This window comes from Blennius ocellaris, assembly GCF_963422515.1.
Source record: "Blennius ocellaris genome assembly, chromosome: 17".
NCBI classification, from domain to species: Eukaryota; Metazoa; Chordata; class Actinopteri; order Blenniiformes; family Blenniidae; genus Blennius; species Blennius ocellaris.
Genome location: NC_137666.1, coordinates 14424730 through 14452706, shown reverse-complemented (window position 1 = coordinate 14452706; position 27977 = coordinate 14424730). Strand labels below are relative to the sequence as shown.

Genomic DNA, 27977 nt, shown 5'->3' with positions numbered 1-27977 from the left:
AAATTCAAACCAACAGAAAAACACAGTTGTGAAGAGGCAACTGATTGGAAAGCAGTTTTTTTTTTTATATCAATACCTTGATAATGATTGTTAGATGATCTACTGAAATTTTGCTCAGTAAAGTGTCTCATCTATGAAGTGTGATGACAGAGAAAGAAACTCAAATCCATATTTTCTGAAGGTGCGTGTTAATTGAATAGTTTTTAAATCACTAAGAATATTTTCCACTGCACACACTCCTGCAAGTAGGTTGCAATTTTTAGCTTTCATGTCAAACTCTTCATAACACCTATTTTTTAAATAGGTTGAGCAAATATTTTTAAAATAGTAAAGAGGAGAAGCAGCAGCGTCCAAAGGGCGTGAAATCATAAATGTATTCAGATATTTAAACAGCCACTGTAGAGGCTCATGCTTAAAATCATAGCCAGCCCAGGATGGAGAAAGACAGCAGCTCTTCAACTATCTTCATGTATGACAAAGGTAACAAGCCCTCAGAAAATTCACTTATTTGAAAAGCGTCACTAGTTTCACAATAGTAATCAGTTACTAACACGTTGCCGTTCCTGTTCCAAGATGCACCCTGGCAGTGAAAATGTAGAATTCTTTTCTCACCTTAGCAGATCATCATTTCCCTGTGTAATTGTATGGCCTGTCACATCTCAAACGTTTTCCCCACTTCAAGAAGATATAATCAAGTTCTGTATTAAAGGGTGTTTTCTGTTTTCTGTAGCACTTGCAGATTTTTGTATAGGAAACGTTTTTCCTTTGGCTTTTGAGCACATGACGTATTTGTTGTTGCAGCCTGCGTCTCATCACAGCAACAATAGCTGAAAACGCATTCGCTCCTGCAAAGTAATGTTTTTGGCCGGGAAGATTTCAAAGGAAAGGCGCAAACACACACTCTGTGACATCACGAAGAAAGTTTTAGCAGCTTAACCCGAGTGTAAAAGATTAACCACCATTCGTTGGTCACTTGGGCCACGTCAATGATTGCACAGGAACTCTGTAAGGGAGACGCTCCCGGCTGTGTGCACTCACCTCTTCATCGTACTCATCTTCACATCTCTGATGATTCCCAGCCGTGACCAGCCGAGCCTCGCTCTCAACAATCAGCTCAGTGCGTCTTGGTTGACAGAAAACTAAAGAAATGGAAGAAAAAAAAAACACAATAAGTAACATGATATGTACGTGCTGCTTCGATGATGATGTTGATGACAACACAGGTGGACTGACACATCAGGATTACACTGCAGTTCTTCGCTGGGTGTGCCCAGTCAGCTGTTGAAGCTGTGTCACTGCAGAGGCGACGCCCCCTACTGCAGCAAAGAGGTCGCAACACGCACGTTCGTTGGCAATCAAGCTCTCGCTGAACGGTATAGAAAAAATATTGCAACCACATAATTGAGAGAGAGCTCCAAGTATGATAATTAACAAGCCGTTTAAAAAAAAATAACGAAATTAAGATTGTTCTGGCCTCATTTCTCCGAATTTACTCGCAAAATTTTATGAAAATAAACTTTTTGTTCTTTGTATTTCTGAATTTACCAAATCTGGCATAAAACAATAAACAGTACTTTGACTAACTGTGTTCGCTCCCTCTTTTGAATGCTGAAGGCCAACATGGACAGGAACAGCTACTATGTTTTGCTCCAGTGCTGCTCAATAAATGAATGACAACTTTATCAAACCGAGTGAAGACAAAACTGTCTGAATCGTCGGTGCAGACACTCAAATGACTGAAATAATACAGACTGGGAGATTTGGCCTTCAAGTAAACAATCATACTGGCAAAACACATGAAAACCTGCCAAAATAAAATGTTTATTTCTGTATAATTTTCTAAAAGCTTCAGGGAGCCACTACAGAAGGGCTAAAGAGCCACATGTGGCTTCAGAGCTGCAGGTCCAGCCTTTTCAGTAGCCTGTGTGTGAGTTTTGACACTACTGCAGAGGTTACATGGTTAGATCACCACAGTGCATCATTTACCAGTTTGACCAAGAATCTACAGCAAATATTGCAACAAAAAAAGATATTAAAAGAGGTCACACTGCTTCTGTATTTGTGCAGCTACTCATGAGTTTCAGTTTTTAATGATTAAACTTGTTTTTAAAACTCTATTATGGTCTTCTTTTGAAGTTGTGAAAACATGCAGAGCAGCAACAGTAAAGGTTAACATACGATTAACATATGGCCCAATAATTGGCTACCATTGGACGAGAGTCGCAATCAAAAATGGCTGTTGGATTTTTGAAGTTGGGTTAAACAATTTAAGGATAACTTTTTTTTAAGCATAGTGTTCATCACAGTACTTTCGTGTCACACTAAGACCTTATTGTCATATACCGCTCTTGTTTGAAAAACAGCCTAAAAATATATATATATTTTAATAGTGTGAATGCAACTTGTTTCTGTAGGAAGAAAATTATATTTCACTTCAGTTTCTTAAAATCACAATCTATGTGAAAAGGGTCACAAGTAATAATACCAATAAGCTGCATTTCTCATCTTTTTGCTTTTTTTCCCCATCATTTGTCAACATCATTCTTGTTATTCTTCAGTTTTATTTACTCGTAGCTTTCTCTGTACTTTCACCAGGTTTCATGCTTGTTTTTTTTCTCCTTGTTTTTTTTCTTTCTAGCTCAAGCCACAGTTGAAGACTTCCAGATCCGACCTCATGGCCTGTACGTCCACTCCTACAAAGCCCCCACCTTCTGCGACTACTGTGGGGAGATGCTGTGGGGTCTGGTCCGACAGGGGCTCAAATGTGAAGGTTAGAAACATGCACACAGTGCTGGCTCAGCACTCCTGAATGGAACACGTTAGCGTCAATCCTTTAGACCACCCCAAGACTTTTTCTCTTCTGTATCTTGGGGATAAGTTGTGGAAATCCATCCTGCTGTGTTGCAAAGACACACAAATACACAAAAGATTGTCTGAACACTGCAGCCACTGACATGCCACTCTGTTACCTTGTCTCAAAACTCCATTAGAGGTCCTCAAAGTGTCTCATCTAAATGTATGTTGGATCTTTAAAAGTGCAGAAGGGTACAGTTTATGTCATTCCACTTTTGTGTGTTAGGTGGCAGTAGTGAGTTGCTGTAGCAGTCGAGCTCTTTTCAACTTCTCTTAGTGTTTTGCCACTTTGTTCTTTAGTTGTAACCAAAGAACTCCAGCCTCTATTGTGTTTAACATATTTACCAGACTATGAGTGCCAACTGAGGGTTAATTACATCTGCTAAAAAAAAAAAAGCATCACAAAGAGGAAAAAGTTGTACTGGTGTATAAGATATATTTATTTTTCCATGCCCAGATGGAACTGCATTATTGATAAACCTGGACCAGCACTTTTAAACACTTTGTGATTTTTATCTTTGAAATGTACTATATAAATAAAATGCACTTCCTTGCTTAGTTGTTCAACGGTCATCTTAAAATCAGTTCCTTCACGTCTGGCTGTATTGATTTCTGGATCTCATTATTTGTTTTCTTCATCACAATAACAGTTTCTCACACAGTCGGAACTCTTTCTGATGCTCTGTTTCTGTTCTCAGCTGTATTCCTATACATTTTGTTTAGATTTTGGTCGTGTTGCTTTTTGTTTTTGGTTACGTTTTACTTGCTGTCAGTCAAATACTGTTGTATATTCAGTTTTTACTGTGGAATGGTAGCAGCATTCTGTTCTCATTCAATTACATTTAGTGGTTCCCGTCATATTTACAGGTATATTTTGATATGCAAGTAGCTTCTTTGTGCCCTTTAGTGCAAGTGGCATGACCAGCCAAACAACTAAAAAAGTGGGACTAGTCCAGGAAATACAGTTGTATTTAATCTTATATTTTTCTTATTGTACCGAATACAGACTCAATACTGGATCTAGAATAATGGACAGTCTGGGGCGAGCTGGTTACCTTGCCATAGCCATGTCTACATCGTAACATAGATGTTGATGGAGTAACATTTTCAATGATTGATCCTTTGTTTCAACTTTAAGGATGCGGGCTAAACTACCACAAGCGCTGTGCCTTCAAGATCCCAAATAACTGTACTGGCGTCAGGAAGAGGCGGTTGTCAAATGTCTCTTTGCCTGGACCTTCTCTCTCCGTCCCCCGCCCGGCACCTCCTGAAAATGCAGTGGTGGTCCTGGACGAGGTGAGTTCAGAATTCTTGGACAGAGTCGGAACCAATCCAAAAGTTACACAAGGAGCAATATAAAAGGAATTCGGCGTCTGCTAATCGTCTGAATCATCAGCTTTGACATGAGCCAGGTCAGTTAGCCAAGAATGTTAGTCAGTCAGTCAGTCCACATGCAACTCCAGAGCGCCATCCACGCCGTTAAATGTTTCTAAGCTTATCAAATCTGGCTCCTGTCCAAGGAAGGACCTCCCGGGGCCGTGTTGTAGATTCACACTGATGCATAAAATTGAATTGAGCCCTGAGGAAAGATCTTCAGCGTATGAACACTGTACGAAACTCTTTTTGTGTACACTCCTTTGCCTATGTCCTTGTAAAATGTCATCAGGAAATGTAATTATGTTAATGACATTAAAAGCCAATTCAAGTCCACATTTATGTATCTACTCACATGTTGACAAAAATGAAGAAAGGATCTTTCCTATTTCTGTTTGGAGCTTTTAAATGGCTCCATTTACTCTCAAAGCTCAAACTAAATGCTCATATGCGGGTAGTCATGACAAATTCAATAATCTTATTTATGCCACAAGGATTGTGAATAATAGACAAAGTCGTGCTAACGCTCTATGAAAAATGAAATTTTTTTTCCTCTTTCTTTTCTTCTCCCGCCGTGTCATTTTTCACCATCTTTCTCCATCACTCAACCCTTCCCTCTGCGGCCCGCTCTTCCTCTGTTTTCCCCGCTGCTGACTTCCTGCATATGGTTTTTAATTCTTCCCAACATCCCTCTATCCCCCCCCTTTGGTTTCCATCGTTCCAAACTCAGCAGCAGAGGTCCCACCAGGAGGCGGGGAAGCGCATCCTGTCCTGGAGCGGCAGGCCTATCTGGATGGACAAGATGGAGAAGACGCGGGTTAAGGTGCCGCACACCTTCGCCATTCACACCTACACCCGCCCGACAATCTGCCAGTACTGCAAGCGTCTGCTCAAGGGCCTCTTTCGCCAGGGCATGCAGTGTAAAGGTAAGGCAACCTCCAAGGATTGTATTTGTTATATATTATGGTGCAGTTTAGACGATCTTCACCATTAATATTTAAATGTCATTTTCCAGATTGCAGATTTAACTGCCACAAGCGTTGTGCTTCAAAGGTACCAAGAGACTGTTTGGGGGAAGTGGACTTCAATGGAGGTGAGTTGTCCGCATGCCTTCAAAGTAAAAACAGCGCAATAGTGCTAATATTTGCAACAACACATGGTTGTAAATGTGTGTGCGTAGAGCCGGCCAGCCCTGGTCCAGACTCGGACACCACCATGGATAATATGGAGGTCGACAGCAATGATATGGACGGTGGCAGATCACTGGATGATCCAGATGAACCGTCCACCCCAGATGAGAGGATGTTTGACATGGACTCTCCCTTCCTGGATAGAGAGAAAGACGAAGAGCCCATCAAGACTATCAGGTATCAACGGTTCTATTGACTTTCAGGCGATCCACTTCTCTCCCTGTGTGGCTGTCGGCCAATTCTTGTTTCCTATCAATCCGTCCCTGTTTACACCACAGATCCTGAGCACTTTGCTGGATATGAATTAATTGGCCATCAGTTAGATTTTTTGGTAATAATGAACCAAACTATGAGCCTTGGTTCAAAGGTTTCTTGTTTAAGAACACAGCCAACAGACTGATTTGCTGCAGGATGTGCAGCTTCTCTGGTCAACGTATCAAACACAATCTATCCTGTGATACATTATGTAGAAAAATCCACTCTTAACACACAGAAGGTGAATTTATCCGCATGTGAAACATTTTAGCCAAATTTGAGGCTGATATCAATTATATTTATAATTACTATACAGGTTAGAGTATACAACCGCCTTTTTTTCCCCTCGAAATTGATCACGAAATAGACTTCTCTTCTCTCAGGATTCTAATGTTCAGCTCCCAGTGTCACATCACAACAGCTTCAAACCAAGACACTGACATTTCACTCACATCAGTGACTAAGACATTGACTTAATAATCATTATGTAGGATAAGAAGCAAGCTATAAGTTGCTGTCACCAATCAGATTTAAAATGCTGCATGTAAAACATTTTACATGGCAGTGCGCACGAGAGCAACAATGGCTGTAGTGAAACCAGTAAGAAATAAGCTGTGGACACTGAAGAGTGTGTGTAAAACTGTATGCAACCAGGAAATATAGGAGTGGTTCAGCTCCGTTTAGCACGTGCCAATGTGTCATTGTGTGTATCACGGCTGCTCGTCTCATGTCTTCCTGCCTTAGTGGCGGAGGTGCAGGACCGTGAGGTGGTCGTTGTATTTCTCTAGGTGGCAGTGTGTGCTTGGTGCTTGCAGCTTTTTTGGCTGGCTGCTCACTTTCATTTTTGGTTTTCTGATGCCCTTTGACAACTCCCATCAAAGAGCAACAGGAAAAGAAGGAAAGGGGGAGGGGACACCCTCTGCTAATGTCACCAGCCTGAATCAAACCGGAGACGCTGTCTGTGGTTCGGTTTTATCGAGCAGGTCTAACTGTTTCTGTTTATTCTCCTCGAGCAGCAGTTTTACGTTTCCAGCAGTGTTGTCTTTGCGTCAAGCATAAAATCACTTCCTATCCAGGATTTCTGGCAGGAAAGACCTACCAGACACTGGCGAGTTAGAAAAGCAAACACATAAAGTTTCATATACTGACTATACAGCAGGTGAATTAACACGCTGGCAGTCAGTGGTGTTTTATATTGAGCTTGAGGAGAATGACATGTCGTGAAAACAATCAATAAAATCCAGGTTTTGTGTGTGTGTGTGTGTGTGTGTGTGTGCGTGTGTGCGTGTGTGCGTGTGTGCGTGTGCGCAGCCCTTCCACGAGCACCAACATCCCACTGATGCGGGTGGTCCAGTCCATCAAACACACCAAAAGGCGGAGCTCCACTGTGGTGAAGGAGGGCTGGATGGTTCATTATACAAGCAGGGACAACCTGGTAAGACTGATAACCCCAAAAAGGGCCAACAGAGGAGCCCAGTCTGAAATGACTGTGCTCGTCCTGTACTGGGGGAAACTTGTCATGAATTCAGCACAAAAAGGTATCTTCCTCTGGGGATCATTATTTGCAGGTGGCACATGTTTTGCCAATTAGATATTCTCATTTTGCCGTGTTTCCCCGTTTCAACAGCGGAAGAGACATTACTGGAGGCTTGACAGCAAGAGTCTGAGTCTGTTCCAGAACGACACGGGAGCCAAATTCTACAAAGTAAGCTTGAAACCGTCCTTTCTCTCTCACACTCGAAACAGAAACTCTGCCCTGCTATCTTGTGATTCAGAAGTGCAGGGGTGACCTGCTTACATATTTCTGTGTGGATATTGTCGGTCACTTTTAGTGGAAGGGTAAGTAAATAAGGTCTAACCAGCGGCAGTGCCTGAGTCAGCTTGAGGGTTGTCATGTTGCAACTGTGAACGATCCTGAGGTCAGTTTTGGCACTCTTGAAATTTCCCCTGTGGTTTTGCACCCTGCGGCCCGGTCTCTTCTCTGCATGAAGTGAAAGGGTCACGTCACCAGTAGTGGCTGCTTAAGTTTCAGTGTTGTCACTAATCCAGCAGATGGGGCATTTGGAGGGGTTTTTAGAAGAAAATAAAAATTGCATACAATTAAAAAAAAAAAAAAAAGGGGGGATCTATTAGAGAATCTTGATGCACAAACACCAGTTGTTTTTTTTCCCCTTAAAGTAGAATCTTTTTTTTTTACTGTAAGTTACTTGAAATATTTTAGTTATTAGATGGATAGTTATGTAGTTATCTCGTTATATATTTGAAAAGTAGCTCCCATTTGGAGAAGTAACTACTGTAGGACTTTTGTTTTCTCAAGTACAAAACTATTATTTTGGCAAATGTCTATTTTACTCAAAGCTTGGATGAAGTTTCATTGGTTAGTTGGAAGAAGATGCTCTGTATTCGAGAGGTTCACAGTTCCTGTACAGTAAAGCAAACATTTATGCTAATATATTTGTTCTCAGGCCAGGCAAGTGAAAAGGCATCGTTTTTGCATTTTCTTTTCAGAAAAGTCTCGCATTGAGACTGCAACATTTTGATAACGACGTCCGTTTACACAGAAATGGCAGAAATGACAAAAATAATGCAGTTTTCATGTTGGGCCACTAGTGGGAGCTGTTGTTTGTTTTCATATGAGACCACACTCGCTTACATGCAGAGAACTATACGCTTTAAACATTACCAATGGCGAGTACACAAACATTTGCATGGACAGACGGCCAAGTTGGATTGTTATTATGGTGACTCTCAACTATAAAACTACCAAGTCTCAGGAGAATATGGACTGATGGACTGATGCATTTACTACTCCTGTGGTACGCATACCCAATAGCGGAGTTTCAGGAAAGTTGAGTTTCCCCCCTTTTACACCTAGACTGAGTCGGAGGATTTTCAAAAAGTTCCACCTTGGAAGGCGATATCAAAAAGTTCACTTTTGAGTGGCTCTGAGCACCATTGTTGTGCAAACGGCACCTGAGTTGGAGAACCGTCCATATTTCTCTCAGGAGGACCAAGTTAGTTGAGGTCTGCCCTGTGATGAAATGGTGACCCATTGAGTGTGTATCTCGCCTTCAGTCATGGCCCAGTGACCCGAAGTCAAATTGTCTCGAAGATGAATGGATGGAGCTGCTTGTCACTTTTGGCTAATGCTCAAGGCTTAAATGAGCAGGGCAGAGCGAGACAGCGTCTGCAAAACTGTTTTCGCGAGTCACGAGCCCACGGAACTTTCTTCTTTGAACGGTGATGAGTTACTGATGTGGGACTGCCAAAGTAGTGGCGTTGCAGGAATACGCTGCTTGATCATGCATTGCTCCTGGGCCAAGCTTTGAGCTAAATGGCATGATTTCAAATGTGTGACACTTCCCGCTCAGTGGCAGCGCCGTAGTCAGTCATTACACTGCCACAGGGGCTTAGTAGTGGAGTAATTACATGCTGAGGCCTGAGTGAGGGAACTGCAGCCTGTGAGGTAAAGACTTCCACATGTGTGTTGGTGGCTGTGTGTGTGTGTGTGTGTGTGTGTGTGTGTGTGTGTGTGTGTGTGTGTGTGTGTGTGTGTGTGTGTGTGTGTGTGTGTGTGTGTGTGTGTGTGTGTGTGTGTGCGCGTGTGCGTGTGTGTGTGTGTGTGTGTAAAGGAAAATGAGGGGGAGATGTAATGATTTTATTGTTCATGTCGCTTTGTGTGTTTCGAGAATTTGACACCTCGCCGAGCTGCGGTTGGAGGTACACTGCTTCTAAGTACTGGGGGTGGGGGTGTGTGTGTGTGTGTGTGTGTGTGTGGGGGGGGGGGGTTTTGGGGGCATCGCCTCACGCCGGTGTAACAGGTGGTTTCATACACAGGTGTATGAGTGTCCCGTGTCTCTTCTTTCACACAGTTTCCATTCAGTTAAGTTGGGTATCAAGCCAGAAAAGCTTAATTCCCACTCCCTTTTTTGTTCAATTACTCTGTCACACCCTGCATCCCCTGCCACTAAAGTCTTTGAGAGGAAACCTCAGTGGGGAGCGAGTCCTCAGGGTGTGTTTACTGGCAGCTTTATGTGCTTCTTTATTATCAACTTGGCACTCAGCAATGCTTAAAACCTTCAGGGGACTAATTGAAAGCTGGCTGTAAATCCCTTCATTTTATGCTGCAGCGTTTGCTCTTTGTCTCCTGCCCCTTTACTTCAAATCACACCATTTTCATCTGCACATGACAATGTGAGTGGATTTTCTGTGCTTCCTTCTGGGGGTCTCTTTTAAGTGAGCCACTCTTTCTTTATTAGCTGGGTCGGTATCCGGGAAGCCGTTTGTCTTGGGCATTTGCCTTTCATTTGTCTGAAGCCTGCTGCTCATCAGTGTGTGGCCACTGTCCTCCCCTCGCCCCTTTTTTTTCTTCATACCTCCGATCTGATTAGTGGTGGTCTCGTGGTGGCTTGCTTGCCAGGCATGGCAGCCATTTTCACCATTTGGAAGCCATAACGGCTGCTCGTTTGAAGATGAGACCCCTGTACTTGTGGCTTTCTCTGAAGAACCTTTCATGGGGGTGAGGGGGCTTCTCTGTCTCTGCCAGAGTCTGTGTGCCCTGTCACATTAAAACACCCCCCCCACACACACACACACACCACGCTGTTGTGGAACAGTAGTTGCCTCATCTTTCGCCTCCGTGGCTAGCGGTAGCGCCAGCGGCTCGTGCTCAGAATGGGCCCTCCAGCTCGACCCGGCCCTGCCTTGTAATCAGGGAACCAGAGCGCTCGGGCCACCGCAGGGCCCCGCTCACGTGACCGGGCCCCGCTAACCACAAGCACTTCATCCGATACTCTGTGGTGAGCCACGCGGAGGGGACGGCGTGCGCCTCCGCAGGCCCCCATTGGCTGGAAATTCTGTGTTTTCTCAGCTCCGACCCTCCCTCCTGTCTTTGATTTGAGAGTTTGAAAGGGGAAGGGGGACTTTTAAAGTGTGCTGCCACTGTTCACTCTGTTTGAGAGAGAAGAGGAGAGGGCGAGTTAGAGCTGGAACTACTGAGTGTGAGTGTCGCCATCACTCTATTGATCTATATTGATACCTCTTGTCATTTTATTGTTTGGATGTAACGGGGCAGCTTGTGGTTGAGATTATTCTGATAACAATGCATGATTCCAAATTTAAACCAATCAAGCAATGTTTTTGTTACTATTTTCTTAATGTTTCCATCTAATTTTTGTAATATTTTTTGTATTAATGATTTATTTTTTTTCTGTTATATGTATGTAACTATAGGTCTGCCTTTTTGTCCTTTTGTGTATTTAATTTCAAACACATGATATAGCATTTCTATTTCTAACTCGCCATCTCGCTCTGGTCCTACAGGAAATCCCCCTGTCTGAGATCCTCCAGGTTGAGCAGTCCAGAGACTACAGCAGTCTGGCCCAGGGCAGCAACCCTCACTGCTTCGAGATCATCACCGGCACAATGGTGTACTACGTGGGGGAGAACAACGGCAGCCACTACCACAGCCCGGCACTGGCCGCCTCTGGAGTGGGCATGGAGGTGGCCCAAGGCTGGGAGAAGGCCATCCGACAGGCCCTGATGCCGGTCACCCCTCAGCCCAGCGTGGCCAGCGCTGTTGGCCAGGGCAAAGATCACAGTACGTGGAACTTACTACAACTCCTATGCTTTGAAACAGAACATTCACTCAGCTTGTTGTCCCCATTTTCAAATCATACTCTCTTGCTTTAACAAGATGACTTTGTGCCTCCAAGCACCGCGACCAAGTGATGCTGACTTTGATTATGTGTGTTGAAAGTGTGCAGTTAGCCCAAATACAATGAAGAGCTTTCTTTGCATGACCTTAATTTGAAGAAAGGAAAAAAAAAAGGCTTTGATGACTTGCAACATGTCTTAAACTGCAGGGGAAAGCCCTGAATTAGTGTTTGCAGGCCGGAGGAAGTGAGGCAGTGAAATCACCATTTGGAGAGCAGAGTTACATGACTGGACAGAAACTGAGCTCAGCTCTCATTGGTCGGGACAGAGATGTTATTGTCTGGGCATGGGGGTGACAAATCAATCGCATGGGTTTCACATGAGCGTCTTATCACCACTAAATACAAGCATTACACAACACTGTGGAACTTATGTTACTTTTAAAACCATTTCTCATTTAAAAACTGTCTTTTTTCTTTTTTTTGCTTATCTGGAACCATTTGAAGTGTCAGTGTAATTGATGTGGACCTTTCTGTAATGGAAGCATACAGGGCTCTACTTAAAGATTTCTCTGTGACAAGAGCTGAATGACTTCGAGCATTACGTCTCCTACTGACTTTTATCTCTCGCTGCCTTCTCATTGGCCAGTTTGCAGGGTCCCCCCCCCCCTTGCTGCAGTCTGGTATTCTCAAGTTTTGAAATGCGTTGCATACTTGTACTATTCGGTCACACATAGCTTTCCAGATCAATTTTTATTGCCAATTCATTCTGTAATAAAATGCTTCATTATGTGGAGCTGTGACTTATTGCATGCAGCTGCGATAAGGCCGAAGAAGGCTGCAGAACCCCCCCCCCAAGAAGTACTAGTATGTGAGCAATGCACCCCTGACTTGGATTACTTAAGGATTCACTGGCTGCTTTTGTGGGTCGGTGAAGCAGCATTTTTTTTTTTCCATTGTTGAAAGTAGGAAACATTGTGTGTGTGTTTTCTCTTGCAGAAGAGCTGTCCATCAGCATATCTGTGTCCAACTGCCAGGTCCAGGAGAATGTGGTAAGTGGAACCTCTTTTTTCTATTTTTTTTTTATTCACGTTGCTCTTGCACAATTTCCCAGCACTGCCTGCAAATTCATGCAGTTATGTTCCATTAAAGTAGCTGCTGCGGTGAGATCAGAAATCGTATCCTACTGTTTCTTTCACTCCAACATGCAGTGCAAATGGGGAAGCTGCAGGCTGTTTCTTTTTGGTCTTTTGGACTCGGTTCCACTTCTGCATCGAGTGAAAGTTAAACATTTGGCAACACCAGAAAACATTTTGGAAGAGCAACACTTGTGCCGCCAAACCAGAGATGATGTAACTGTTGCTGATTGCCTGTTGCTGCCTGGAAAATTAACTTGAATGTTTCCACAAGAAAAGAGTACAACACTAATTCACCGACTGTGTGCAGGATATTGCCTCGGTGTACCAAATCTTTTCTGATGAAGTGCTGGGATCAGGCCAGTTTGGCATTGTGTATGGAGGTATGTCTCGCTTATCATATTCTGCAGATCCAGCATGAATGTCTATGATACGTAACCCTGCTACTTCAATGTATATTTTAGGCAAACATAGAAAAAGTGGCAGGGATGTGGCCATCAAGGTTATCGACAAGATGAGATTTCCCACCAAGCAGGAGAGCCAGCTCAGGAATGAGGTGGCCATATTACAGGTGAAGACACAAGACACAATCCAGCTTTTTCTTTTTTTTTTGAGAACATCTGATGCTAAGAAATATGTTTAAGAAGCAAAGGTGTCTCACGTTTCACGTGTTTTTCTGCAGAATCTGCATCATCCAGGCATCGTTAACTTAGAGTGTATGTTTGAGACGCCCGAGCGGGTGTTTGTCGTCATGGAGAAGCTGCATGGCGACATGCTGGAGATGATCCAGTCCAGCGAGAAGAGCAAGCTGCCCGAGCGAATCACCAAGTTTTTGGTCACACAGGTGCGTGCTTGAAGAGCGGCTGTTTCGCCCCTGGAATTACCTCATTCCTCCCTCACGCTTTAAATGTCATCCGGTTCGGTTTTTATTTATACAGCGCCATTTACAACACAGCCATCTCACGGCACTTTACTTTCTTGTAAAGTCTATAGAGAAAATGCCAACACCACCACATAAGTAAGCACAGGCCACAGTGGAAATGAAAAAACTCTTGTTTTTCAGTCAACCTTGCAACCAGAAAACTACACAACTAATAAACATAGTGCAGCCTCATGGGACAAAGAAAACCTGTTTCAAAACTTAAAAAACAAGTCAGTTTTTGTCTTTACCTGGACCATAATACAGGTGCATAGCACAAGCAGGAATTAGCCATTTCTTATTGACCTCAACCTCTCAACCTTTTGAAATATAACTTTTATGCCTCTACTTCTGCTTTATCCACGTTAACAGTTCCAGAATCTATTCTAGTTAACAATGAGTGAAGACGAGGTACACCAAAGACAGGTTACCAGGCCATCACAGCGCAAACATAGAAGGGAAGCTTTAATTACATTCAAATTCACAGAGAAAGGGCTCCCAACTTGCCTCGAACACAAGGGTTAGGACTGTGGAAGGAAAGTAGCAATTCTGACAAAAACTAATCAAATCCAGAACTTTTTTGCTATGAGGCGAATGTGTGAACTACGACACCAAAATGTGTCCCCTTATCTTGTTATAATCTGTGGAGTCTCGGCTTCCTCTTATTTAATAGCTTGTTTTTTTTGTGTGTTTGGCATAACATGGTTGATTACTAACATCTGAAATATGTGATTGCACCAAATGATTAAGTTGTTTGTTTCAGGGTTGTAGAGCTTTGCAAGGGTTAAAACCAAAACGTTTATATTCCAAAGATTATTTAAAATGAAACTGTCCATATGTAAACTCATTTACAAACCAGTGAGCTTTCCTCCAGCTCCTGTTTATTTATTTTCATCTCATTCATTTAGTAAAACAGCTTTCTTACCTCTGTCCTGTGTCTTGTAGTTTGTGGAGTGATGAGCCTCTGCTCCAGCTCTAGGGCCTGTTTATTCTTGTGGTTAGCCGATTGAAGCGGGCTGAGGGGAGGGATGTTTACGGGATTTTGTCTGCATGGCATCGCGGCCTCCTCCTCCTCGGCCGTAGATTACAGCCTGCAGTGTGCTGGTGGCTTTGTGGCCTGATTCGAAAGAGCGACGGGCTCCGGGGAACCTCCATGGATCTCGAAGTCCTGAACGGGAGCGGGGCCATTAACAACAGTCCCATTAGCTGTGGCCGGGCCGGGCTCTGATGTGGCCGGGAGGACTTCTGTCGAAGCCAGGGTCAGGGGAGGGGAGCCAGGCGGGCTGTGGTTTTTGGTAGCGCGCCATAGGCAGACATATGCGGCGTACGCCAGGCCTTATGAATACAGATGAGATGATGAGATGAGATCATGTGTCCTTATGTGAAGGCACTGGTCAAGATGGGAGTATTTATGGGCATTAGTATGCTTACACTGCCACTATATTTCCATATGGCAGAACTAGAGGTTGCAATGCATAGATTATACAAACAGCCCTCTGTTTATAAAGCACGCTCTATAGGTTTGGAGTTTACACTCTCATCATCTGGATTGTTTTAGCTGAATCTGTGCTGTGTTTGCAACAGATCCTCGTGGCCTTGAGACATCTGCACTTCAAAAATATTGTTCACTGTGACTTGAAGCCCGAGAATGTACTACTGGCCTCTGCAGAGCCTTTCCCTCAGGTAAAACACTCATATATGCTGCTGCATGTTTTTCTTCAATTAGTGTGAATGTGTTCACTAATTTTTTATCGTATTTGTCCAGGTGAAGCTGTGTGACTTCGGCTTTGCGCGCATCATCGGCGAGAAGTCGTTCCGGAGGTCGGTGGTGGGCACCCCGGCGTACCTGGCCCCCGAGGTGCTGCGCAGCAAAGGCTACAACCGCTCCTTGGACATGTGGTCGGTGGGAGTCATCGTGTACGTCAGCCTGAGCGGGACCTTTCCTTTCAACGAGGACGAGGACATCAATGACCAGATCCAGAACGCCGCTTTCATGTACCCGCCGACGCCCTGGAAAGACATCTCAGTGGAGGGTGGGTCTGATTGCTGCACTTTCAGCATGAAAGTCCCTATAGCTTCATATAATCTGAGCTGGAGGTGACCTGTTTGCTCCGGTAGTTTACTGTCAAACTGACATTTAGACTCGCAGCTGCAGAACTGACAGCCCACCTACACGTCTGGGTCGTCTGAACTTTGAGATGAATCACCAACTGTCCAACCAGCATTTCCCCCTTGTTCCAAATACGATGTGCACTGTTTTGCACAGCCAAACCAACAGGGTTACGGCTAGTATTTAGAATACTAATGAAGATGCTCCTCTTCTGTTTTATTTCTCAGCCACAGATCTGATCAACAATCTCCTTCAAGTCAAGATGAGGAAGAGGTACAGCGTGGACAAGTGTCTCAGCCATCCCTGGTTACAGGTGAAGCACTCACTTCTTCTATTAGCCTCTTGAAATAATTAGTTTTTTATAAAGTGTCCATCACACATCATGTAAATCCAATAAATGTCATGGAGGATTTTTGTAAAAATACCAAAAAACACTCTGCTGTTAGCATATACTGGCTAGAGGTCATTAATTACATGTTTTTACAGCAGGAACTTGAACTCTGGACCAATTGGCTCAAATTATATTTGAAGAGAACGATATTTGGCCCGAAGGCCTGTAATTTAAAGAGGCATATTTGCCCAGGGTTTAAAGCAACATTATGTCACTTTATAATCTGCTCCTTGAACGAAGGAACATCTAAAAACTGCTTTGTCCACTCCAATTTACTGAGCTTGTAAAACATTGGTTTTACATTTTCACTAATTTGCTTTTACTTCCTCAATTCAGTTCCTAAGAAATAGATCACCTCTCCTTCCATCAGCTTAATCTCAATCTCCATTTCAACTCTCTTATTTGTGTAAACTGCCTCATTTTATTTGATTTATTTTTTGAATTCTACCTTGTCAGCTTTAAACCTTGTTTACACGAGAAAGATCTGCTTGATGGTTTTGTTCTTCTGCTTTGAACGTCTGCCGTACCGACAGGATCCCAAGAAACGTTGAAAACACTCTATTTGCCATTTTCATTTGACTAACTTGTGTCACAAACATGTACTTGGTCTCCTTTAAATGTAATGTTAACAAGAGCAGATTACATCCCTCGCTGCGCCTGCTGGTGGAGCTCTCGTTCATTAAGTTGTCTGACTCGTACGTCTCATGACGCTTCATGCTAATCCAACAAATATTTTGAGCGCAGTGGCAAATAAACCAAAACGTTTTGAATACTCATCCATCCACTTTCAATACCGCTTTCTCCGAGCGGCTGCAAGGTGCAGAATCAATTCAAGCTCACGATAGGTAAAGGCAGGTTACAAACACTCAAATTCACACATAGAAGCAAATCCGAGTCACCGATCAACCTGGCATGCATGTTTTTCTGCCAAAGCTCGGAGCAAACGGTGATCTTGGGGTGAAAGAAGATATGGCAAGAGAGACGCTCCAGTTTGAATTGGAACTGTTTTTTTAAAAAATTTTCATTTTTGAGTATCTGCTGTTAGGCTGAAACTAGAAAGGCTTTTTTTTTTCCTCCTCTTAAATATAACTCTTATATAGCTTTGAGGTTTATGGAAAATAAAAACTGACCAGGTAGCAGCAATGCTAAAAGAAGAAGTTGGAAATTCCTCTGTGATAGGGAAAAAGACTTGCGAGAACTGAACTCCTGGCAGAATGTGAAAGTTCCTGTTTGTCTTCCCAGGGCTATCAGACATGGCTGGATCTGAGGGAGTTCGAGACGCGGCGAGGCGAGCGCTACATCACCCACGAGAGCGACGACGCGCGCTGGGAGGAGTACGCAGACGAGCACAGTCTGGTTCACCCGAAACATTTCATCATGGCGCCAAACCTGGACGACATGGAAGAGGACCCCTAGTGGCAGAGGGGAGTCGCTACGACATCGTAAAGGACAGGAATTGTCGCTGGGGACTTTGCGCACAAAGCTTTGGGAGTGGAAGGTTTTCCCTCCAGAACTGTTTGTTGTGGAAACAGCGAGAAGCAGGAGAGTCGCTCTCAGGAGGCTTCGGAAGTGGGGGAAACCCAATTTTGTAGCGCGATGCAGCACTACAAACGGCCAGCAGGTGGAGCTGCGTATCGCAGGAGAAAAATTGCGTAGCGAGAGGCGTGCTGTCGCTTCCTTGTACCATATGAAAACATTCCATGGACTCGCAGTTTTGGCTGTTTTGAGAACAATCTCAGACCAAACTACAAAAGTTGAACGTAATAGCTAATACAGCTAATTTATACGCAGTTCCCCACAGCTCTTGAATTATACAAGCTGTCTTATTGTTCATTGAAAAAGAGATGCTCACACCAGGATTAAAGGGCACTTTTCACAAGGGATTTCTGGTCCGAGACTCAAACACACACACGTTTGTTGTGATCTACGAACTGTTTGTGAGGCTGTCCTTTGGTAAGAAACTGGAACCATCACATGCTTTGTATGTATTTGTCTGTTTATTTTTTTAAATGTACTTAGTATTGTAGGTTTTTGCACTATGTTACTATTGAACATAGCAACTGAATAGAAACACTATTCACTGCGACAGAAAACAAAGCACATTTCAATTGAAAATGCAAAAAGTCATTGGTGGAATAAAGCGGAAAAACTCGTTCAGGATTTGTTGTCTCGGCAGGTATTTTTTATCGCCACATCAGAGCTCGTGTATGGGAATAATCAGCTCCCCCTCTTCAATAAGAGAAATTACATTCGCCTGGCTCATTTCAGTGTTTCCAAACTGTTTTTCTTTCTTGTGAAGACGATGAACTTTCATCAAAATGTAATCATGGAGCCGATGCTCCTGTTGGACATGAGATTGAAACATGCACGTGCACTGTTGTCTTACAGCACCGTGTCTCTGTGTCCTGTTTCCCTGAGCTTCTGGCCTGAATGTCACTCTTCATCAGCTCTGGGTATTGCCGGTGCTCTGCAGGTGTCTGAAACCGTCGTTTGGCCAAACTAGAACAAAAAATGCTGGTGTCGGTTGTTTTGTCTTGTCTGGATCAGGCGTTTTCAAAGTGTGGGACGCTCGACTGCACCCCCCCCCGCAGACCTCGAACCACAATCCTCACACTGCACATGCTTTTGTCTCACGCTATGGACTCGTTGTTGAGTGAATGCCGGACTTCCAGATGTGTTTCTCATTATAAGATATTGTTCGGATCAAAAGATATTAAAAAGAATAACTCTTCTTGCGCTAGGCAGATGCTTTCAATTTGAAAGCCTATTGATTTTTTTTTCTCACAAGAATTAAAAGGAATAAAACAATCATGCTGGGGAAAGGTAAGCCCCCTCCTCACCCGCACATTTTCCTTGCTGCTGCGCCCCAAAGAGCAGGCCGACTCCACACTCTGAAAAACAACTGGTCCGGATCATTTCAGCACATCCTCTGTATAAGGTTTGTTTGGTTCACGTGGGAGTTTAAAGGACTACACGCTTGTCGTTTGCTCTCTGTGTTTTGGGAGTTTGTTCCTCTTCTCCTATTTTTTTTTTTTTCTGTCTCTGTTGCCGCTGGATTGGCAGGTGTCAGTGTTTTGTATATTTCAGTACATATTAATTGAATAAAACCTTAACTATATGTGTCTTGGAGGTGTTTTCTATCTGTACACTCCTCTTAGTTCAACATCCATCAATCCATTGACCAAACATACTTTACTGCGTACAGATGTACAAAAATCAAAGCCACTCACTACAGCTGAAGCATATTAATGAAATTGTCTGAAATTTTCAGCACTTGCCTGCTAATTTGCCTGTGCCTTTGTTTAGCCTTTTTTTTTTTTTTTTGTGATTAGGCTTCAAAGCTGCTGAATGGAACTAAACAGACGACTACTGCAACAACTACTTTACACAATATTATCAAAAGGATTTGGCGTAAACAGCACCCCCTCACTGTTTCAGCAGCCCCCAAAGTGCTTTGCATTGCTTGTGTCATTCACTTATGTATTATCGATGACCGTTGCCATGCAAGACACGCACAAGTTTTGAGGCTCAGTGTCTTGCTCAGGGACATTTTGTCATATGGACAGGGAGGAGATGGGGGGATTGAACCTGAGAGCTTCTGATGGAGAGACAACTGACAACTCTACCAACTGCTCCCATACACATATGAGTATGTAAGTTGTATGTGATCATGCAGCCGGATCTTTCAGATGCTGCAGGTTACAGCTGAGATCACCAGTCCATCACAGGACAAAGACAGAAGATCAACCACACACTCTCATTTACATGCAACTCAGAGACACTAACGCACCTAAGAAGTTCGACTGAAAGAGGAAACCAGTGAAAAAACATTCATGCACAGGTAGAATGTGTCATCTGCTGTACGCTTTTATCCAAATTAGGGTCACTGGGGGACTGTAGCCCATCAAACTGGGTAGATTCTTGATGTCAGGCAAGAGTACAAACCACCACAACACTGGGCAGCCCTAAATGAAGTTGATTTCTGCAGCTCCTCTCTGGAGAAGACATCATAAAGAAGTGCTCTGCAATAAAACATTAAAGAGCAACCAGGCTTCACATTTGTGGAGCGACTGCCTTCTCGTGTGTGTGTGTGTGTGTGTGTGTGTGTGTGTGTGTGTGTGTGTGTGTGTGTGTGTGTGTGTGTGTGTGTGTGTGTGTGTGTGTGTGTGTGTGTGTGTGTGTGTGTGTGTGTGTGTGTGTGTGTGTGTGTGCGTGTGTGCGTGTGTGTGTACGTCTCGTGTCAGATCCCATTCTCCGCAGCTGGATGCGATTGTTGCACCGCTCTGAGCCAGTCGCTCACCACAAGGCCAGTAATGGTGCAGTTAAAGAGGGTGGTGGTGGTGGTGGTGATGCGGGGGTTTGTGGAGGACTTTGAAATCCCTGATGATAAAAGCTATCGCAGACCCCCCCCCCCCTCAAGTATGGAGTGTGTGTTTGGCTCCAGCCTGTATGAATGAATCGTCTCCCTCTCAGACTGAACTTCTTCAATGGGCTCATTGTTTGAAGGTGCAGTTTAACATACACCGCTGCAGAGAATGGGCAGCTGTCACTAATTCAGCCAAGTGCTTGAAGTGTACTTCTCTTGATATCAACTGACCCCTGCTTGCAATCATGACTGGCCACATTGCAGTTATACCTTCTTTTTTTTTTTCTGGGACAGATATTTGACACTCCTCTTTTCTGTCTATCAGTCTGAATGATTTCAAGATGTGGACTCTTTCAGAACAAACGACCCCATTAACCTCCGTGGGTCTGGTATTTTATCCACTGAGTCTATTAAACTAGCCTTTGATGATATAATAATGAACACAATAAACTTCCTATAATAATGTGATGTGATTTAGTGGCGCTTCAGTTCCTAAACTCAAAAAAGAAGCAATGTCTCCCTCCTCTGGCTGAAAGCTTCAGGTATTTAGTCACAAGGCCACAGACAGCCTGGTATGTAGACTGGACAATTAAAATGTCTTCAATTACCTTCCATTTGTTTTACTGTAAAGAGGTACAAGGAAGTCCCCATTTCATTAAATCTTTTATTCCAGAATGGGAACCAGCTTGCAGGAAAGAAACATTTTTATTGATCTTCTTATTTGATATTTTAAAGTCATCTTAATGTTCTATTCTGTGGGGAACAACAGTGTAAAAGTATTTTCTACGACTATCTCTTTCTTTAAGTCTTTGATGCATCCACAATGGGAACAAATGGTTTTATGCTTTATGTATGAAATCTGCACAAAGACCTGAAATCCTGTCTGAAGGGTCACAAACCCTGTAGGCTAAAACCGACCCTCTCTGGGGAGTTTTGACCAGCAGGCCATATGTTTGACACCCCTTCCCTAATAACCACACATAACTCCCTGTGCCTCATTAAATAAATGTTTCGCTGCAAGTCTTTTCATATAGTTTCTGCTAAATGTGTCTTTCTAACTAAAGTGTCATGATCAAAATCAGCATTTTGATTATTGAACCTTTACATCCAAAACCTGCACCAGACTGATTTCACATTCATCAGACGCTGAAACCTAGGAGATAATATGATCGTCACATTCGACATTCACGAAGATGGTTTACATGATTTACATAAACGTGATCATACAAAATCTCCAGATCAGCTCAACATCGCTGCTTCAGCCAATCAGAACAGCCCATATATTAACCTCTGCTTCTTTCTAAACCATTACAGTAGAAATCCATCCATTTGTTGATTTGTGGCACTTTCAGATTAACCCATGCAAACGCCGCAAAGAACCACTCCTTTGACTAACATGAGTTTATACCAGGTCCTTTCTTGAAAAAAAAAAAAAAAAGCACATTTCCACTAAAACACGTACTAAATGAATTATATTGTCACTGACATCAGGTGAGCAAAGAATACACAGATGCTGCTTTTCAGGTATACTTTAAAACTTTTCAAGGTGGTGGGGGCCGCAGGGGGTTAGAAAGTGAGAGAACTGTAAGCTCAACTAAGGTCTAAACTCAATATTTGATGTGTCAAATAAAAACATACTTTTTATTTATCCAAGTTTGTGCATTTATTACCTGGTTTGTAATACTTTGTACTTGATCGAGTTTGTTTTGGCTGCACACGAGGCTCCTCTGTGTGTTGTTTTTATTAACGTTTTAAAAGAAGGTAGTGTAAATGAAGTGTTGACTCCATCCAGTTCGCAATACCACATACAAACATACACATTATTGAGGAAACGTCACAAAAGATGATTATCAGGCTGGGACTTGGAGTCGTGCTGGCTACATCATATATTGGTTGAAAGCAATAAAAGTAGAAAATTATTTGTTTGTATTTTCTCATCCTAAACAAATAGTGCCACAGCTAAACCACAAAATGACGGTTGCTAAGCAACACAAACATTTTCTTATGGGTTTCTTTGTTAGTGTATGTGTAAATTAACATGTGATCCAGTACCTTTAGTAATTTAAACTACATTATTTGTATTCTATGTGAGGAAAAACATAATAATTCTATTCTATTGTATTCTATTCTATAGAAAGCATAATAAGTTTTATCTATGCTTTTTAAGAACTGTATTTCTTCCCCAGTAGTGTTGAGTGTGAGCTTGGCTTAATAAAGAACCTCACAGCCTACAAATACCAGAATTTTGTGATTATTTGGTCAGTGTTTGTGCCGAGTTCGGCACAGTCGTGTAGTGGTAAGCTCCCTCACCTCACACTGAGCAAGTCTGACACACAACTGGAAGCTGCCTGATAAGATGAGCCATATTTACCATTAATAAACTGTAATCACTGGTTTGAGCAATGCTAAAACCAGTTTTAGATTAAATCAACCTAATATATGCATGCTGATTTGCTAAATATAATTGTATAATTCTCTGTGCGATTGAGGATGACAGTTTTGCGATAATAGCTGCGCATCCCTGTTCTGCATCATCAGGACAGAAGTGAATGACTGCTGGAGGAGCTGATCGCACCTCAAATACGAAATGTGTGAACAATGCTTCCCCTGAGTTACTCGCTCTGTCTGGGTTTAGTGACAAAAAAAATTCTCATTACAGCCAGAAGGTGTCACTCTCTGTTGGTTTATCAACTGAAAGAGGAAAGCAAGAGTTTGCTCAGTGAGTGCATTTGATGAAGCATTTAGTTATTATAGAATGAAAGTAGTTTTTCCTTTCTTTTTGCACACAGAGTGTAAGAAATATCCCGTTAAACAGAAGTGTTGTTCAGAAAGACCAAACGCAGGGAGATGTCAGTCACATACTGAGCGTGCATGGAGGGTAATGCCAGTTTATTTGGACTACACTGTGACCCCTATTTCAAAGGTTGGGTTTTTTTTGGTAATTTTTAACTTCAGCCCTGATTTAAACCGGTGTAATAAGACTTGAGTCAGTAATATTTCCTGTTGTAAGATCACAGACGGTGATGTGTCTGTGCTACCCTGATCCTAGGGGTCTGTGTGTATTTGTCGAGCAGCTTTGCCGTGGTAGCTTCTCGGCAGGTCTCTCGTCACCTCAAGGGGAGGTCTGCGTGTCGTGCATGCCCGCCACCCCCACCGCCCTCCCTCTACAGCCAGCTCCCCTCTCTGCTCCTCGATTCCTCCACTTCTCCTCTCTTTACTCCACGCTGGGTATCCATGGGCTGCAGACCAAACAAGCAAACAAACAGAACAACAGAAAAACCCATCACCCAGACAAGACTGGTCTGGGCTTGTGAGTGAGGGGGGGGGGGGGGGGGGGGGGGTGGGGGGCGAGAGAGAGAGAGAGAGAGAGAGAGAGAGAGAGAGAGAGAGGGAGAGAGAGAGAGATGGGGGACAGATCTTGTTTGCTCTCTGGGCCAGTTCCATTTCACTGTGATGGCAGAGAAGGCCTCCCAGGACACGGCTATACCCGCACTTCTGTTTGACTTCCAGGGGGGGGTGGGGGGTGGGGCGCGGGGGGGTAGATCAAGGTGGTCCTCAGTCTGCACTGACACATCATCTTCTGACCCAATACACAGCTGGCTGCAGCCACGGGCTCTGCAGCCTTTACCTAAGCTGGCCCTGTACTCTTTAGCCTTTATAGAGGGACTTGTTGGTGCGGCATTCAGCTGGTGGCCTTTTATCCTCACAATGCTGCTTTCAGCTGTGCTCGGTAAATAGTTATTCATTATACGACGGTTTCAGGAAATGTTGACTGGAATGAAAAACCTAACTCCATTACTATTACTAAAATTTGTGATTATTTTTTAAATGGTATCGTAACAAAAGCCATGACCACAGTGTGCTCATTTATACAAACATCGATTTAAATGTTTGCATTGTAAGACTTTTTAAATTCAGTGCAAAAAATGTATCACGATATGTTATTTATTGGCAATAAAATCAGTTTTAAATGTGAAACTGTGAAAAGAACATTTTCCACATTTATAGCTCATTCAAATTGATCACATTTCTCACTGGATTTAGTAAATATTATATCCACTAACAAGTATGTCTGTCTCATATAATGTGGGTTATAAGAGTGTATGTGTGTGTATATATATATATATATATATTATATATATATATATATATATATATATATATATATAATAAGAGATATTTGCATATGTATGCATAATTCACATACTATCCATTGCACTAGTTTTGTGTGTAGTGTGGTCGTATAACTAACTAAACCATTTTCATATTTTGAAATGAAATGCAAGGTGCACGCAGAGGTAGGACCAAACTCAACAATGTTTGGTTATCCTAACTATTATTTATAGTAATCCTGATGCTACAAATCTTACACAAGCAGCATTGTTTTTAGTTGACCCTTCTACCAACAGACTTACTGGATTTATTTAGATTGTATAGCTGTGATACTTTCAAAAAATGTGCAATGAGTGAGAGGCTGGATTTATTTATTATTACTTTGTAGGTAACACACTGGTGCGATTTGCCTGTGATTCAGTAGTTGTACTGAGGAGGTCCTGCAATGACTTTATGAAATTATGTTCTATATATCATAGTCTTGGTGTTATGGTTATGAGGGGTCTAATGAAATAAATATATAGAAAAGAGGAAGTTAAAAATATGGTCCTTATATTGATGATGGGTATTTTTAGGCTATCAGTCATGCATTGCTTAACTTTGCCCCACATGTATTCGCTACACTGCTTTATTTTTTTCAGTATCTTTGTTAAAAGGCACAAGTCCCCCAAAAAACACTCCAATCTCTGATACACTCACCTTGCATACCTTGTTATTTTCACATTGATACCTGGGTGCCAAATAGATGCAGCTTCAGAAGGTATTTATACTATACTTATACTGTGTATTGGAGACAAAGAAATCCAAAAACATTACAAGTGGCTGACAAGATCAACTTTCAATTCCTCTGCATATTTACCTTTGACTTAATAACCTAAATCTTAAATGTTTTGTTTGGGAATTTTAGTTAATGATAAGATAATGTTACTTTTATAAGCTTTCCTCGGTGTGTGTATTGCAGAAAAAAAGACAAAAAAAAAAGAAGGGCAACAGCTATGTGTGTGGCAGCATGCAGGGACACCGGGTCACTCTTTTGTTGCTGAGAGAGGAAATGAAAGGTAAGGGAATGGTGTGCTTGTCTGGGAAAATGCATATGAGCCATATAGGTACGTTTGATTTGCTGACTCCAGCTGTGCTCGGAGAATTCCCCTGACCCATCCCGTGGACCGAGTGCTTCTGTGAGGCCACATGTAACCCTGCCGCAAAGCAGCCAAGGCGCAATATGCAACCCCCTCCCCTCGCTCAACCCCCCTCCTTCCCCTGCCTCAAAAAGGGATGGCCATTGAACTCTCAGGCAAGTGGCAATATTTGCTCACCTGAAATACACACATCTTGCCAATTGGGTTTGGGGTGGGCTCAGGGTCCGGGGAAGGGCCTCCTTCATGCAGCTGTGCCCCAGAGAAAGACCAGACCAGGAAGTTTTGTGGCTGGATTAGGGGTGGGGGGGGGGGGGGGGACGATCCCTTGCCGGGAGGCTGTTTAGCGATGGCCGCCCCATTGTATCTTGAAGGAGGCAGGGACGGTATTTGTTCGAAGCTGCAGGAGGCTGATGAGGTGCTAATCTGTTGAGTGGCTGTGCCATTGGGTCCCTGTTCCCAATAGCCTGTTAGCTGTCAGGGTCCTGTAAAAAAAAAAAAAAAGAGGCAGAAAGAAAAAAAGCCAAAATTTATGAGCCACCAGGCCGGGACTCGGCCATCGGCGTCCACGGGTAAGCAAACACAGATTGGACACTTATGCTGTTGCTCTGGTTAGGGCAGCCTTTAACAGCGGGCTCCTGGGGTGACACGTAGGCAGCCTCTTTCAGCCCTCTTCATGAGTTGTCGGCCTCTTCTGTGCTCTTCTGTAAACACTACAAATTAGCCATCTGCATATGGATGGGCCCCCAGTCCTTACAGGAAGGAGACGGCTGCCCGGGTGAAGGCTGAAGATATCGCCTCGCTGGCTCGCTCTGTCTCTCTCTCTCTCTCTCTCTCTCTCTCTCTCTCACGCTCACTATCAGCTTTTAATTTCCCTGCTCATGCATGCAACACATGGGGAGCACATTTCATGGCTTTTAGGTATGCATGCAGTGATGCTCTGCTCAAGAGAGGGTGAGATTTGGTCATATGTCGCTCTGGAGCTTGAGGAAAATGAAAGCACGGGGCTGAGATAGGTTCAGGTCAGCAGTCAGAGGTAATCCCAAACTTGAATTTCCCCATCAGCTTGGAATACAGATAAGACGCCGGCAGATATGAGCCTCGCTCACTGGCTGACTGTGCGAGTGATGGAAAAAAAAGGACCCTCAGATGTGGAGATGCGCACGCGTGTGTGTGTGTGTGTGTGTGTGTGTGTTTTCTCAAGAGGTTGGCTGCAGTCTGTCAGATTCAAGAACCCCCCCCCCCCCCACACACACACTTTTTTTTTTGATCTTTTATATCAAGTCAGAACGAGACAGATATCTGATGAGTTAACTGTCATGGAAAGGATGGTCGCTTGCGTCCCCGGAGACACTCAGGATTAGAAAGACCATTACAGATACACAACTTTTTAATCACAAGGCCCGCTTTGCCCCCTTGTCCATGCTGACGGGGGGAATCTGACAGTGCTTTCTGCAGCTGAACGGCAATAGCTCATCATGGATTACCGCACGGGCTTGATTGTAGTGATATTTAGCCACAGAGCGTCCCATGGGAGCATGGCACTTTAATTACCATAGCACTACTGGCCTCCCTCCTGCTTTAATTGCCTTCAGTCTGTGATTAAATGTGTATTGACTCTGCAGTTGGCTCGCTAATGAATAACAATGTGCTGATTTGGTGATATTAAATCTTCAGGCTCTAATACACATCCCAGCCACGTTTCTTAGAAAGTTCATCACATCACATTGTGGGGAACGATGACATCTGAGGGCATCAGGGTGAAGGAGTTTATACTCGACGTAAAACATCCAAAGTAACAGCGAAGTTCCTCTATGTGTCCACTGATAACTTTTAGATAAGTATTCTTTATAGTCTGTTTTACCTGATGCTGTTTAGGGGAAATCTGAAGTTTCCCAACCTGGCAATGTGACATTTCAGTCTCATACCCAATTTACTATTAAAATTAAATTTAAAGAGGTCAATCTTTTTAAAGAGGCTTTGAATGTCCCTACTCGTGCATGCAATAGAATAGAAAGGACTATTCTGCAAACATGAAGCATGAAAAGAAACACCATTGCTGATAGTAATTCAGCTCTGACAGTAGACCAGTCAAAATGAAGTTATTTCTTAAGAATCTGAATTGAATAGAATTCAAAGATTACATTAAAACCTTTCCATATGTACTGTTATCTCTTTGCACTATAAGAGGAAGCCTTTTTGCCACCTATATGTCTAAATCTATACGTTACTAACCTCTGAACTGGGAGGTTTTGCTGAAAAGTGCCATCTAAAGCTGCTTAATTCCAAACATTAGGTTGCAACAGTCTCAGCTCTTAAAGACTCTGATCTGTGCAAAGGCTTTCTTTAGTGTCATCTGATCTGTGCATCTCTCAGGATCCCACCTTCCTCGGTCAACTCCTGTGGTCCAATAGATAAACTGTCACCTTGTTTGATAAATGAAGGGCAGTGGTCAACATAGCCTCTCTTTCGCTCTCTCT

At 43.1% G+C, this 27977-nt stretch overlaps 1 protein-coding gene across 2 annotated transcripts in view; it reads left to right on the top strand.

Annotated features, from left to right (window-relative positions):
* The window catches only part of prkd3 (protein kinase D3), a 46581-nt gene extending 27597 nt beyond the window's left edge, over positions 1-18984 (top strand). Inside the window, exons 4-19 of one of the 2 annotated variants that reach the window (XM_080513317.1) lie at positions 2639-2770; positions 3992-4149; positions 4961-5153; positions 5243-5320; positions 5408-5594; positions 6984-7107; positions 7300-7377; positions 10995-11271; positions 12326-12378; positions 12773-12845; positions 12927-13033; positions 13145-13306; positions 14966-15064; positions 15147-15414; positions 15719-15804; positions 17125-18984. In XM_080513317.1, coding sequence (XP_080369443.1) covers positions 2639-2770; positions 3992-4149; positions 4961-5153; positions 5243-5320; positions 5408-5594; positions 6984-7107; positions 7300-7377; positions 10995-11271; positions 12326-12378; positions 12773-12845; positions 12927-13033; positions 13145-13306; positions 14966-15064; positions 15147-15414; positions 15719-15804; positions 17125-17298 — 2249 coding nt within the window. In that variant the 3' untranslated portion in view covers positions 17299-18984. Of the gene's footprint in view, positions 1-2638; positions 2771-3991; positions 4150-4957; positions 5154-5242; positions 5321-5407; positions 5595-6983; positions 7108-7299; positions 7378-10994; positions 11272-12325; positions 12379-12772; positions 12846-12926; positions 13034-13144; positions 13307-14965; positions 15065-15146; positions 15415-15718; positions 15805-17124 lie in introns of both variants that reach the window. The other variant, XM_080513316.1, reaches the window with a different exon arrangement.
* The last annotated feature ends 8993 nt before the right edge of the window (positions 18985-27977 follow it).